The sequence below is a fragment of the Pygoscelis adeliae genome, unplaced genomic scaffold, assembly GCF_000699105.1.
Source record: "Pygoscelis adeliae isolate BGI_AS28 unplaced genomic scaffold, ASM69910v1 Scaffold402, whole genome shotgun sequence".
In the NCBI taxonomy this organism is placed as follows: Eukaryota; Metazoa; Chordata; class Aves; order Sphenisciformes; family Spheniscidae; genus Pygoscelis; species Pygoscelis adeliae.
This window is the reverse complement of record NW_008824411.1, coordinates 2,697,286-2,713,278: the sequence shown is the minus strand read 5'-3', so window position 1 is coordinate 2,713,278 and position 15,993 is coordinate 2,697,286. Positions and strand designations below refer to the sequence as shown.

The 15,993-nt window shown below is 34.5% G+C and overlaps 1 protein-coding gene across 1 annotated transcript in view; it reads right to left on the bottom strand.

Moving 5' to 3' along the window:
- The window catches only part of MSH4 (mutS homolog 4), a 34,012-nt gene that overhangs the window by 16,343 nt on the left and 1,676 nt on the right, over positions 1 to 15,993 (bottom strand). The window contains exons 2-8 of the mRNA XM_009320674.1: positions 13,743 to 13,907; positions 9,373 to 9,536; positions 6,627 to 6,737; positions 5,440 to 5,555; positions 4,636 to 4,809; positions 2,042 to 2,214; positions 1,186 to 1,253 (exon numbers count right to left, since the gene is read on the bottom strand). Coding sequence (XP_009318949.1) covers positions 1,186 to 1,253; positions 2,042 to 2,214; positions 4,636 to 4,809; positions 5,440 to 5,555; positions 6,627 to 6,737; positions 9,373 to 9,536; positions 13,743 to 13,907 — 971 coding nt within the window. The remainder of the gene's footprint in view (positions 1 to 1,185; positions 1,254 to 2,041; positions 2,215 to 4,635; positions 4,810 to 5,439; positions 5,556 to 6,626; positions 6,738 to 9,372; positions 9,537 to 13,742; positions 13,908 to 15,993) is intronic.

Genomic DNA, 15,993 nt, shown 5'->3' with positions numbered 1-15,993 from the left:
CCTGCTGAAGCCTTAACATAAGCAGATAAAGTATTGCTTGCCTTTCAACTAAACTATGTCGTTCTAAGCATTTATAGCTTTATTGTCTAGTTATGCTTTTATGAATAAATGCTTTTATCTGCATTTCATTTTGATCCGCCTTGTAAGATGTGTGATGTAAGGTAAGAGCAAGGCACTCTCTTAATCCGTAAGACAGGTCCCTGAGAAAACTTAAGAGTAACCAATTCTCCAATACATTACTTATTCCTTGCATTCAAAGGTTAACAGAGAAGCATGAGTCAAGTTGAGAACTGGACACAGACAGGACTTCCAGACACTATTCATAACCTAGATATCTATCTCTGTGTGCTTGAGACATAAGGTTCTCTGCTTATGAGAACAGTCAGTGTAAGGGAACCTTCTGTCTCATTTGGTACTGCTTATGCTGTGCAAGCAACTATATTGTTTTCTGTCAGCTGGTTGCCATTCAGAGGAAACACTTAACTCCTGCGTGAAAAAGCTGCACTTAGCTCATACAATGTCTGCGTCTTGGAAACTAACAGGTAAGCCCCATTTCTGGCTTTGTATGTTTACACAATTGACTTAGTAACTGAATACAGATTTAAGTTTATCTGTATTATAAGCACAGCTGAGCAAAGTCAGAGTGCTTCTGAAGAACCTTTTTCAAAATAATTTTTCAGGCAATAAAGACTGATTTCTATTGATTTGTATTACATGAAACCTAAGAAATTATTTAATTTCTAGTAAGAAAGATGCTTAATTTTCTTTAGGCTATCAAAAATTGTATTAACCTCCAAAAATAAGAGTAAATTTCTGTTATACACTTTTTCCTTTTATGCTGATGCAAAGAAAATTCCTCTCTCTCATCCTAGTATTGTCAAATAGAATGTACACTTATGAATAAAGGTGATGAGTGATGAAAAAGTAAACATTTTTGGAAGTCAATTTGCATAAATTAAGATGAATGTGATACTGAAGCAAACCCGCATTTTTCTAACATTCTCCTATGAGAATCTTCTACTGCTGTAAAATAAGATATACTCTCAATCTACGATAACATTATTCCATGTCTTTTTAAGGTGCAGTCTTTTTCATATCATATCATGCATATTTATAGATATCACATTTATATATTGCATGTTATAGCCAGACAACTGATCATCTAAGGTGTATTTCGAAACATACTGTATCCTGCTTTGGAATTTGTACCAAAACTGAAAGTAGTTGTTCTGTATCCAGGAATTTTGAGATAACTGTAAAACAAAAGTAAACAGATCAGAAATTGAACTGAAGTTGTAATAAAATCTATTTTTTTTTAAATGCACACAATTACTTAGTGGTACTTATACTAAACTTTTTCTTTCATTCTATCTTCACAAATTATTTACCAGGGAAAAAAAAAATCAGGTTAAAAATAACTATCTAAATTATTTTGTCATAACTATACTTACTATACCTAAGCACGTAGTGATTATTGTACAGGTGGACATACATCAATTCAGCAATATTCTTTTTGTTAGGTTGAATCATATTTCTCTTGTGATAAAGATTAAGATTACATGATCCAACTTCAGGTGGACTAACTCATACTCTGGTATTGTATTTTTTTTTTTTACATTTTTCTGGACCACTACGTTTTATGAAGCAACGGGAAAAAAAATATGCACAGACAACAAGTATTACATCAGCGATGTCTTTATTTGTTTTTAATGTATACATTATGTATACTTATATACTTCTAAAATAGTGCATATCTAGTCACAGAGGTAAAGAGACAAACTCAAATTCTTCGAAAAAGCTATTGGCTCCCTGACTTCTATCCACTTTATCAGAGAAATTCACTTTTCTTAGCAAAATTCTTGAGAAAGATATCATTATCATAATAAAGATTACTTCAAAAAATTAAGTGCCCACTATATGTGTCACCTGATAAATCATTAAAAAAATACTTTTCAAACATACTGAATCACACTGCATACTTTCATAGATTAGAAAAAAAGTAAAAAAAAAAAATACTATGCATTAAAAAATAAACTACTACCTGCTTGAAGACCAAAAAAGAGTCCCTCATCCTGGAGTAATTCCTGAACACAGTCCAGTCTTGTGTTAATTGTTTCGGCATCAACTAGTGGCTCCAGGATATTGGATCTAAGTCTTCGACTTCCACCTGGAGTTTTAGTGTAATTTAGGACACCACAAAGCGTGTGACCATTCCTTTGAAAACAAAATACATGTGAAGAATACACTCACAAAAATAAAGATGGTAAATGTCAAGTCACATTTTCAGGTAAGAGTATCCTACAAATTTGAGGCGTGATTTTGGGATGCTTAGCACCTCCCTATTTGCCATGTGTATTATATGAACTACAGCAATTTAGGAAGTCAGGTAATTTAATGTAATTTAATATAATTTTAGCCCTCATCATATTGTTTTCCAAAGTATAGAAATACATTTGTATTTGGCATTTTCCTCATTTTTTATAGTAGTATTCCATTCCTAGTACAGTGGTGCAGTTCACATTTTTCCTCTCAATTGAACTAATTAAAAACAAACTAACCCTATAAAAGGAGACAAATTATAATCTGAGATCAAATACTAATCAGAACATTTTCATTAAAATACATTTCCGAAAATGACTTAAAATACTTAGAAGTCCAAGAGAGAAATAAGCTTTGATTTTTTTTTTTTTTTAAGAACTGACTTACAGTCAATATAGGAGCCAAACAACACACGATTCATAAATATTATTTTCATGTTCATGGCTTTTACATGTTACACATCCCAGGGTCTCACACTTAAGGGTTGACTGTATCTGTTTAAAATAAACAGCCTATAATATTTACATCTAGTACACACCTAAACAGTTTTAGAAACCTGAAACCTTCAATGCTATTGACTTGAAAGAAAGCCAATGAAAATACTGGGGCCATATAAACATATTGATTGAAAACAGAACTTGAATAGGAAGAAATCCGATACAAGTATACAAAACAAACAGCATAAAGATAGATATAGTACAGAAACTCCTGAAATACCATGGTATAAAAGAACAAAGCAACAGAGACAAGAGAATTAAAAAAGGCAGAAATTCAAAACCAGTTTTATTAAGGACATATTTACCGTAAGATGCAACTCATGACATTTTGCGATAGTATCCACATTGCCTACCCTTAAGCAACTAAGGGCTCATCTCCCTTTACAGTAAATGAAGAGACACAAGACCCTCCAGAATTAATACTGCCACAAGAACTTGATTTAGGTGTTTCTGGTGTGTGCCTGTATATTAACTTTTACCTGTAAATATCTGATACAAAAGATATCTAACCAGGCTTTAGGGGTAAGATCTATGTAACAGAAATAGCTGTGTGTGACCTCATTCAAACTTGCCACTGCATCAGCAAAAATTCTGCAGCAATAATGCTAAAAAAAAAAAAAAAAAGAAGAACCTTAAAGCAGTTTACTGTTGCTGAGTTCCTCCTGTGACCTCCTTCCTCTCAAAACCATCTGTGGAATTAGGAGCAGCTTTCAGAGAAATATTGCTCTGAGGGTACCAATCTTAGAGTGGCTGGCTCCTGCAGTTACATATGAAGCAATGGAGCAAACAAGAAGGAACTGGGGGCAGAGCATGGCAGATGAACAGAAAGAAACTAGTTACCTCCCACTTCTGAAGAACAGATCTAACTGCGTACTCTGCGATCCCCACAAAAATTTAAAAAAAGAGGAAAGAAAAAAAAAAACAAAAACAGAGCAGTGGCAGAAGGGTAAGGACAACTGATCTAGTCAAAGATGTCCCTGCCCACAGCAGGGAGGTTGGAACTAGATCCTTAAAGGTCCCTTCCAATCCAAGCCATTCTACGATTCTGTGACAACTCTCCAAGTGGAAAGCTCTTATGAGTAATACTTGAAGAGTGAGGAATCTCCCAGCTCCCCTTTTTATATCAGGGTGATGAGTGGACTTCTAAACAGAGGCGGATCTCAGAACTTGGCAGGCAGCAAAGTGCAAGTTCAAAGTCTTTCTCTTTCTAACCAGAAGTATAACAGTCTTGAGAAGGTAAGTCTTGCAGATTCTTCTGCCTAGAAGGCAAGTAACTCCTGGTGAAGGAAGTGCTCCAAGCATTGTTCTCATTGTGGTGAACTACCATGCAATCAAGTACCACATTGCACATGACCATCATTACAGAAATTACTTTGTTTGCCATTATTCCTTAGAGCTAAAGGAAAACAAAACAACCTTTTAATCCTGGAGTGTTTATCTTGTGCAAAATGAACAAAACCTAGGCATTTTAATCCAACATAAGTAATTTCTTGCAGAAATGCTGCCTCTTTCATTTCACAGTCTGTGAAATTTTGCATCAACATCATTTATAAGTTTGAATAAAATATGGACATAAATGTATAGATGACTATGTATCATCTCTTCCTGCAATTCACTTGTAGGATTTCCTATGCTAGAAGTTTTGTGCTGAATTGTAATGCATTTTTCTGTCCCAATATTTTTTTTTAAAGCTCCAAATGGTATGTAAGTTCTGTCATACAGAAATAAATATAATGGTCAGCTCTTGACACAAACATCAAGGAAACTTGGTGAAATACAACTTTATAAAAGGGTAATTTGTAAACTTAAATATTCTTACCGCGAATCTCTGTTATTAACCACTAGTTCAAGATTTTGTGCTGATGATGAATCTATCATAGCTGTTTTCTCACTCCCCTGGAAACGCACTTTGAGTGATTTAGGAGCATAAACTGAATTTTGAATAAATTCAACATATTTTAGCAAAGCTGCAGCAGCTGCAAGACAGTAGTACCTTGGAAAGAAACAATCTTTAATGAATGTTGAATAGTGCTATTTAAATATCACAAAACCAAGCAGTGCACTACAGAAACCACATTCACGCTTCTGCTTGACAACTACCGGGATTGATAGCACTGAAAAAGCAGTATGTTTTAAGTATGCACTAACCCATGTATAGCGCACATATATGCATGTAAATCAAATATTCATGAATGTTTGAGTCTCTGTACACTTGACACCCCACACTATATAGCTGGTATTGTGAACATACATATTTCAGCCGTTACACGCAACTTGAAACGAAGACCCAGATCACCAAGTATCACTACTTAAAATTGTTGGTACAAGAAAAACATTTACTGAGGCCAGAAAGACAGACAATCATAGCTGTTAAGTTGTATCTTTAAGGAAAGAATGAAAAAGAGAAAGTGGAAAGCTGTGAAAACTCAAAAAAAAAAAATCTGTAACAGGCTTTCTATTTAAGTTTCTAGATACATCAGGAACACTGGAGGGCAAAATAAAAGAACAACTCTGTTCTGATTTTCTAGTTTTTGGAACAAGCCACAGACTTGTGTACTAAGTATGTAAAAAGCTGTTAAAAACTTATCTGGGCACAGTATGCTTTTTCCTGTTTTAAACATACTTTGATTGAACCTCCATGAAAACTGTGCTGAATTCAGACGCACACAATTGTTCTATGTATTCCAAACCCTTTGTTTCATTGAAGTATTTTCTTTGGACAGTTGTAAAAGCCACATTCTGTGAAGATGGGGGGAAAAGCAAATAGTTTAAAAAGTTGCAGAGAATTTTTCATCAGACAGAATTCTCTTTTTCCAGTGATACATGTTTCCAAGAAAATCTATGAACTGATTCAGCAATATGTCTTTGTAGAAGTATTCATTCTAGCTTATTAGCACACGCAAGCCACACTATTGTCACTCATCTTTCCTTCTCTCTGGTAGCGAGCACATATAAGAAGACTCATACTACTCTTTTGAGCAAATGAACATAAGCTTTTTCTTGGATATTGCTTTTCCTCTCAAGAACTAGCTACTCCAAATTTTGAATTTAACCCGGATTTGGTTAAGATTAATGACTTTTTGGGAAGAGTTATTTTCATGCTAGCATCGATGCTCACATTCAAACTGTAGTTTTCCCTTGCCAAGGTTTAAGCCCAAGGGATCATTGTCAAGCCTTCAATGGTAAATAGGGAATAAAGATATGCAGGTCAATGTAACTGAATGTGTGCAACACGAGTGATTTATGCAAGAAAAAGAGGAGAGAGGTCAGGACGTAGCAGAGGACTCGTGGAGAAGCCATCAGCAGTGTAGACGTGGAAACAATTCAAGTAGTAATTAATACAGTTTTTTAAAAGTTCTGAGGCTTTACTACTCATAAATTACATACACTAGTTCATCTCACCCTCTTTTACCCTGCCAGTGCTCTTTTTCCTATTCTGTGATACATTAGCCCCATCTATTTATCAGGTTGAGAGAACAAAGAAGGAGCAAAGGAAAATGCTTGATTTTTTCATCTATGAATCCTTCCTAGGTTCCGTGTTGCTCAAATTACTTCAATGCCACAAATTCAAAACTTTCAGCTTTAATCAGTAATATACTTATCTCTGTAATTGTAAGGATTAGAACTAGCAGCATTGGAGCTGCATTTTGATTATTCTTTACCATGGTAAAATTAGGCCCAAAAATCATAGAAAACACAAAATCTGACTGCATTTAAGGGTTTAGAAGTTGTGGAAAACTCTCAAATCAACAATCATATAGAAGTGATCAATAAGAACTCTAAAATATGGAATGAAATGTAAGAGCTTGCCTTGAAATGTTCTGTTATCAGACTGAACAATTTTGTTGTGTTCCCTGCGTCACAAGCAGTGTTTGACATTATTATTTCTAGTGGTGTTAAAATCCTGAGTTTAGTAATGACCTGAACAAAAAAATTCAAAATAATTCAATAAAAATCCATATATAATCTATAATATTTTTACATGATAATGAACCAGCAATAATCACAGAATCCTTATATTTTAAAATCACAGTTCCAGTCCTATAAATAAAGATCAAATTTTCTGCTAACTTCTACACTAATGAGTCAAATTTATCTGTATCTATAGATATATCTATATAGATCTGTATCTGTAGATACAGATATATAAATATACATCAAACTAAACTAAAAAAAAAAAAGAGGTGTCTATCCCCTGTTATTTAAACACAGAAACATGTTTGTCATCGAAGCAAGAGATAGATATCCAAAACTATATTCCATGGTTATGATGGCAGCTTTCTGGACTTGCAGGTGAAAAGTTAATGGTGCTCTGGAAGATCAAGAAATGCAACAGGTCTGAATATTAATAATCTTTTGATTGAGACTTGTTTTAGACTTTGTTCTAACCTCCTCTTATAGCATTTATCTCAGTCTTACTTTTTTCAATATGGCTCAAAATACACATATTTAAACCAGCTCTGCTTTGATTATGTTATACACACCTGCTGTAGGGATTTAAAGTACATTATATGCTTTTCTCTTTGTTTATTGTATGAGAAAGGACAAACACCATTATGCATTTATATTCATTTATATCATCATTCACAAATTCTGAAGGGAGAAACATGAAACAGACTGTATTTTAAGTGCTTAGAAGTTAAGATGTGAAAGAAGGGATAGATAACAATGGAAAGGTGAACAAGCATAAAAAAATACACACAATAAATCATCTAAGGGTACCGGGGGGTGGGAGGGAGAGCTGTTGCTGCCCATCATATCTGATAATCATTAGGAAGGTTTTGTCAGAGGCATCACAGTTAAAGCAAACCTTGAGGAACTTAAAGAATACAAGAAAACTTTACTGAATTACTTTACAGAATATTCAAAAATAAAAAGGTGCACAAGAAAAAGAAAATACAGTAAGTTTGATATCAATCACTAGCAAAACACGGATAGTGGCACTGTAAGAAAACAGCTCATCAGCAGATAGACAGTATTGTTAAAGGTGTTAGAGATTAAGGTAAGAAACTAGAATGGTCAATACAGTATCAGAGTATGAGAACTCAGTAATCTAAATGGAAAATTAGGACGATGCGTACAAATAAAAATGCCATCTTTTAAAATGATAAGGGACGAAAATACTGAACAATCTGGTCACAGCCTGACAGGCAACTAGAGAAGATGTAAACTTATCAAGTTACAAGCCTGAGTAACAGAGAAGAGAGTAATGTTATCAGAATTTAAAGACAAAGTGTGAAAGGCTTAAGAAAAGTAATTGTATTTCATCATTAAATTCAAGACAAAACCGAAAGTAAAGGGGTGGGGGAGCAATTTGGGCAGCTAAAATACTTCTCAGTTTGAGAAAGATGTATTTCATGGGACAATAATACAGTTCTAGATCCTGACACAGTAGAACAGGGGAGACTCTAGACTATAAACGCAGCTACTGCTTGCTAAAAAGAAAGCCTTTTACTCTTAGAAATAACCGTAATCTTTATGAAACCATTAAAATTAGTAAACAATTTCCATAAAAATAATCTGAAGTTTCCTTGCAGAATTCTAGTCTTACCATTATTTTGATTACATGAGATTTTTTTTTTGTAGGTACAAACAAATCAATTTTTCACTTTCAAACCTTTAAGTGAATTGATTTAAGTTGCCACATCGTCATCTGAATGTCTACATTTTCTCATGCACCCACATTTTCAAGGTGCACAACTCATTTTGATTTTTAGTACTGTGCATCACAAGTATTTCTGCAGCTGCCAGGTTCAATATGTACTTACGTGTGTTAAGACCAGGATAAGCTTTAAAAGCACTAATGATCAGGAAAAAAAAGACATTATACAACATATATTTTAGTAAATAGATTTGATAGCTGTTTATATTCTGAGTCATATCTACTTATTCTCCTAGTTAAATTTAGTTTTTATTTCTTTGAATATTGTAACAATACTACAAGCCACGTTATTTGCTAGCATGCGTGACTACAACAAAACCGTTAAATAAGATGTCTTATTAATGCTGGTGTTCCACAAACCAGAGAGATTACTCTCCAAATTAATGTAGCGCATGCAGTGTTGCTAGGCAGAACACTTGGCTGTAAATTGAGTGAATTCCATTTCGAACTAAGTGAGAAGGAATATTTATGCAACCATACAAAGCCAGCCCCACAGTTACCCTACCCCCCCATCCCCGCCTGAACACATACATTTATGCAGTTCTGCTCTCAAAGTTGTTTTGCCTGATGAAAAACATTTGCAAGTTCTACTACCATGTATTGCCCAATGCTCTTCAAAACAAGGCATCTCACTCCCACATTGTTCAACCACTTTTTTTGCAGAAAGGCTATTTTTCTTTTGCAAAACACTCCTCTATCTAAAATCAGAGGCATAGTAAAAAAAATAGCAGTCCTTTCAACATTGCACATTTTCACGAACTTGTTAATTTCACTTTTGAGAAATTTCTTCTACAAACTAAAAATTTAATTTCGCGTTAGTCATAAGCTTTTTTAAGAAAGTAAGTCACAATAATTAGCCTGTAAGGGATACAGCAATTAAGTATATAACAATACCTTGGCATAAGTTGTATTGTCTGCAAATTGTGATAATACCACCTCAGGATTTTTTAAGTCAATACTGGCCATTCCTACTTCACCTCTGGCAAGGCCTCTTCCTTCTACTACAGCTACAATAACCGACCCAACAGTATGAGCAGAGACTGCAGATGAGGATGTAACTGTAAAACAGTTGCATATATTCAGTTACGAGCCTCTACTTCACATTTCACAGAATCATACTTTGACATTCCAAGTGAAATATGTGTTTACATTCCCACATCCATGGAAAGCCCTTTCAATTTACCAAACTTAGTTAAAAATTAAAAATGCTGGTTGTTGAACTCCTTACTTGCCACACCACACAGACAAGGCACACCTTCCGAAGTATGAACATCACACTCTTACATTAAAAGACTGACTGAATGCATTCATTCAAGATTGTCAGAACTAATCACATTTCTGTAGCAAGTGAAAATACAGTTTGAGTCACTATCTCTGTATTAAACAAAAAAAGATGTTTAGTACATGCCAAAAAACATTAAACATTTGCCATTTTAAATTCAAAATGATGCATAACTATTACCTCTAGTTAAATCAGGTGTATTAATTACAGAGAGATACTGTAAGTTAATATTCCACTAAAAGCACAACTCTGATCGAGGTGGCTTAGATCTCGTCAAGTTAAGGGAAACAAATGTCTTTTATATAGATATATATATATGTTTCATCTGATTTTATGCTAAACTTATTAAACTATTCTAAAATATATATATCTACAGTACGCTTGAGACCCAATCATTTGCTTTTCATTTTGGTGGGTTTTTTTGAAATACATTTTTAGTATCTTAAAATTGGTTTGGCTTAAATTTTCCCAAATATCACAAACTCAACTAATCTCATCTCCTTCTTCAAATAGCCAGCTATCTCTCTGAGACACACCTTACAAAGATTAAGTGTGAAAATTAAGATTACAGCTCCTTAACACCTAATGTCTTCCTTTCTCAAGACCCTAAACCTCATTTTCTTATCTAGACTCTTTCTTTTCCCATGTAGATAAAAGCACCAACCCAGCTGCTCTAGCAATTTGCCCAATATAACGTAGCAAATCTACTTTGGGATTGTACTATAGACCTACAATAAACTTGATGTTTATACCTAAACTGAACTCTACAGATGTACAATTCCTAATCTCATGTCATTTAGATCCAAATAGCTAATTTCAAAAATGGGGCTATTTTGTGTTCAACTATGGTTTATTGCAGTATGGTTGACTGGAGACAACCATAGTTTCGACACATTCCTTAATCTCACTCCTCCCACACCACTTCATACAGTACTGAACTTTAAATAGCACCGAGTTAAAACCCAACTGCCTTCTAGCACTACTGTTTTGGTGCCTAAAACCTAAGCTGTGAGCCAATAAGAAAGACAGTCTCAGAGATGAAGTATCACCTGCAACCAGAATTGGGGGCATAAGAAGTTGGACAAAATGAGCTGACCCTCTTCTCCTCAACTTCCCTCTGGGTGCCTGCCATCACAGATCTGTGCAACAATATGACTTAACCAATAGTAATAGAGTCCCTGCACACCAAATTATGCTCCCCTATTTAAGAAGCATTGCTTTTACGTGCTAAGTTACAGTACTTCCTAAATACGACATTTAACTAATGGGGTGATACCATTTTAATTCAGTGTCCTGAACTTCTTTTAATCTATGAAAGACCAAAAATATGTATACAGTGCTTTAGTATCTCAGCTAATTTTTGTTTCATGTTTGCAAAATGGTGTTACATTCTTCCAAATTCTTTTGGAGAAGCTACTAATGACATTTTGTTTGGAAATCTGCGACCAAAGGTTGTGAGACTGTGCTATTCAAATGAGCAAACGTGTAACTTGCTGAGCAATACTGAAGTTATTACCACACTATTAAAAGCAGCTGCTACATACACTCTGGTATAACTTCTCAGACAAACTGGAAAAACCCTTCATAATCTTCTTAACTTTCAGCTGAAAGCCAAACTAAACCTTACGATAGCCGAATTGAACAGTTTCGTCACTTAATCCTTCTTGAATTCACTTAAATATTCAGAAGAGATGCCATTATTAAATAACCGTTAAGTCTAAAGTATTCAAAATAAGAAAAATACTTGCATATACAAGGCATGCCCCATTTACACTTTCAAAAACATCTAAACAGTATTGGATTTTGACAGCATAGACATATTTACTGATCTGAAACACCAATAAACTCTACCTGCTTCGCAGTGATATTTACATTCTTTTCCACCATTACCTTCCCTCGTTCTTCACAGAATTTGCTCTCAAAAAGCAATGGAATAAGAGTATTCTCAAAACAGAACGACCCTGCTGAGAAGGCATAATACAACAAACCTGCTATTTTCTTCTGAGTAAGCTCAATTTGTACCCCAGGAATCAAAACTAATCCTACCAGGAATCTGGAAGAGCAAGATCAGGATCAGAGTTTATCTAAGCACTTAAGATTAAAAGGCTTTTTGAACTGCAGCTGGTTACCCCCTGAGCAAAAATCTTTGATGCTGCACAGAACCGAGTCTGAACCTTCATTTATTCTACCTATGTTCTGTAGGCCACAAGATGTCAACAACAGCATTCACATAAAGTTTCATCTGAGGCCTGCTGAAAATGTAATTGTTAATCTGCATCTTCTACTCAGAACAACCCCTGGCCCATTAGCAGCAGCTGATCACAATATTAACTCTTCTTTTAAAAGCAACTAAAAGGTGAAATTGATACTAAGTATTTTAGATTAGGTACGGTAATTACACAAATTTTATTTGAAGATGGTTAGTTTTTCAGTTTGTCACACTAAAAAATATACAGTGACCAACCAATGTTATTCAGAATGTGATATTCTGGATACGCTGCCTTTAGTACAGATCAAGGAAAGACTGATCAAGGAATGTCATGTACAACACAGCAAGCATAAACAAATATATAGATGCATACACACAAACATAGAATCATAGAATCGTTTAGGTTGGAAAAGACCTTTAAGATCATCAGTCCAACTGTTAACCTAGCACTGCCAAGTTTGCCACTAAACCATGTCCCTAAGCACCTCATCTACACGTCTTTTAAATACTCCCAGGGATGGTGACTCAACCACTTCCCTGGGCAGCTTGTTCCAATGCTTGACAACCCTTTCAGTGAAGAAATTTTTCCTAATATCTAACCTAAACCTCCCCTGGCGCAACTTGAGGCCGTTTTCTCTTGTCCTATCACTTGTTACTTGGGAAAAGAGACCAACACCCACCTCGCTACAACCTCCTTTCAGGTAGTTGTAGAGACCGACAAAGTCTCCCCTGAGCCTCCTTTTCTCCAGGCTAAACAACACACATGTAAAAAAAATCAAATGAAACTGAAGATGTAGGTATGTTTCATTGTTAAGTTGCAGAAAGTCTAGAGAAACCTGCTCTGTGGGTTTCAACCTCATAGTTACTCTGATTCCCCAATTCCTAGAGTAGTTAACAAAGAAAACTGTGGATCACAACAGCTGTAGGAAATTACAAACTTCATGTTACTTACATTTTGCAAAATAATTCAATTTGGTAGCAAGCGGTGAGCCAATTTGTATTCTTACCAGGAATAGATAATTTTTTTAAAATCAATTTTTAAATAATTTAATTGCTTCAGAGAATTACCATTAGATAACTTTAAGAACACTAAAGACTGAACTGATAATGATTAGTCGGACCGTGAAAGACCTAACTTCGAATCCCACTACTTCTGCACTACCAGAGCACACAGATACACATAACATGGCAGAATGCATCATTACCCTGTAACACAACTTTGTTCATAAGCAGCAAAATGTACACCCAATCAGCTACTGTGTAAGTGTTCTTCTGAAGAACTAGTGTTCTACACCTTTGAAGATGCCAACATAAAATGCATAAAACTTGCATCAAGAAACTTAAGAATGACATCACGATATGTGATGTACAACGCATTACAAGCCTAAAAAGAAACCCTGATTAGAAATGTGCATAAATTCGGGCTCTTCAGTCCAGTCACCACACAAACCAACATGTCCACAAAAATAATTCCATTTTGGACAATTTGAAAAAAGTCTGAATTCTAACTATATTGATAATTTATACACGAATGCAAAGTAAGTGACAAGAGGTTGCAATACTAAAACATCTACTAAGTATCTAAAGTATTATTTTCCCCTGTGGATGCATCTTTCATTGGCAGGCATCCTCTGTAGTACAAAACACATTATCTTTTGTGTTCTGAATATATTTCAGTATCTTACTGTATCACATTAAAAAATAAAGTATGTTTAATAAAATAATGTTAGAAATCTGAGTAGGACTATTTCCTTTAAGAGCTGTTAATCTTACCTGAATATCCCATAAGAGGGGTATGGCTTCTGCAAACAGATCTACTAGAAGAGAGGGGTGTTTTTCCTATACACGTGCTATTCAGGCCTCGCACAGAAGAGCAACTCGTGAGATTCCATGTGCTAGTATTTTCTACACAAGAACTTTTGTCCCCAAAATATGATTCTGAGGGGGGAAAAATTAACTTTTGAAAACAGACACATTAAATTGTATATCATTTAACTGAAAAAAAAAAAAATCTTTGAATCAGTTTTTATTCAGAAAGCAATATATAAAAATACCACTTAGAAAACTTTATTTTTCTTACTAGAAATAGAGATATCCAAGCAATAACCTTTAATGTCATCCTATAAAAGCTCTCCAAAGTACTACAAGTATAAAATGAAATAAAAATCAGTCTGTTCTGAAAACGAGTTTGTATCGATATGGTTATTTTTCACAATGACATTACTTGCAGCACCAATAAAAATCTTTGTTTATATTGTTGGACTGAAATACAACAGAAGTCACTTTACAATGCATAATTTCATATTCTAGTGAATTCTAGATTTATGAAAGAATGCTATAAGTCAGCTCTATCTCACATTTGCCCATCAGTTTTAAAATCCGTACCTGAAACTGCACACGTTTATGAATTTTTTTTTAAAGCTGAGCATTCTTTTTAAAAAAAGGACAATAAAAAAAACAAAGAACCATGCTCAAAAACTCCTCTACTTGAGCGTGATCTCCCTTTGAATTTATGGGGTTCAACTCAGAAATCATACAATAATCTGGGACATGTTTGTTATCTGCAGTTTCTTTTACACGTATATCTTAAGATCTATCTACATTTTTAAGTCCTGCAAAATCTCTTTTTCTCAGATCATTAAAACACTTTCTTTAGTTTCAATAAATTATTTACTGATTTTCAGTTCTCTTGAGATGACTAACAACATCACATCCTTAATCTAACTTGGTTAATTGCTTTTTAAGATAAAAAAATAATTAAAATATAAACAGTTTTTTCACTTAAAACTTACAAAATTCCAGGTATTAAGAGACACGCAAACCCAAATGTTTTGGTTCCCTCTATTACATTAAAAATTGATCTACAAGACAAAATACTTCAGTATTATTCTTAGATGACCCATTAACTGCATGACATTTTCTCATGGTTGGTAGAAAAATATTTACAGTACTGGTTTTTTTTGGGGGGGGGTTAAATCTTGCAAAACTGTAACAGCTAAAAAAAAATTATTTCAGACTGTAATTTTCATATTTTTTTTAAAGAGTGGACAAATCAGCATTGCAATGCATATAGATAATTTTTAAAAATAGCGTTCGCTTAGATTTTGGCATAAGTTCACTCAGAAGTTTGGCAGAAGAGACTTTGCTATTATCTTAGAATGTACTGAATCTGTCATAACATGGGGAAAAACGTAATTTTAAAGACCAGATGAACCAAACCATCTAGATATTTTTTAAAACCAACATTTAATAAATAAGTTATGCCATACTCAAATTAGCATTCTAAGTTTTGTTTGTTGTTTGGGGTTTTTTTTTAGGATTCATGACTGATCATGTACGTTACAAAAAACCATATTACCTTCTTCCCAATCTATGCGTAATGGAGATGTACTTTAGAATGCATTTCAGCAAGCGTTAATTCTTTTTATAGTTTTTCCACTGAAAAAAATACAAATTGAACCATTTTTTCTGCCTGCCAAGATAGACTTTGATAGTAGGATCAAGTCTTACGAAGTGTTTGATGCACACATGTTCAGTATGCAGGAGCTGTTGAGGGGTCTTGTCCTCAGGGGGGAGCCAGGAGACTAGTGTTAACAGCAGCTTTATGTAAAGGATGGCAAATAGCAGTGTTGCATTGTAGGACCACAACATTCAAGCATAACAGCTTGAATCAAGCTGTACACATCAAGCATAACAGCACTTAAAACTATTTCAAAGGCCAGGCCAAAAAAAACAAACAAAAAAAACCCCCCAAACACCACCAAAACCAAACAACCGAACAAAAACCCAAACATAAAACCAAAACCCATAACCACGTTAATGTGGTTCAGGTCTCTAGTAAAGCAAATACTGTGTTACAATTCAAACCAGTTTATTGACCCCAGCAGGGAGCTCCGATACTGCTGTCTAAAAAGCTTATGTGAAGAAAGTAATAAAGATTTATTTAAAGAAGCGTGAGGAACGACCACCATTGTTCTGACGGGCTGAACGAAGAAAAGAGGTCGCTAAGACGAAGAGATGCTGC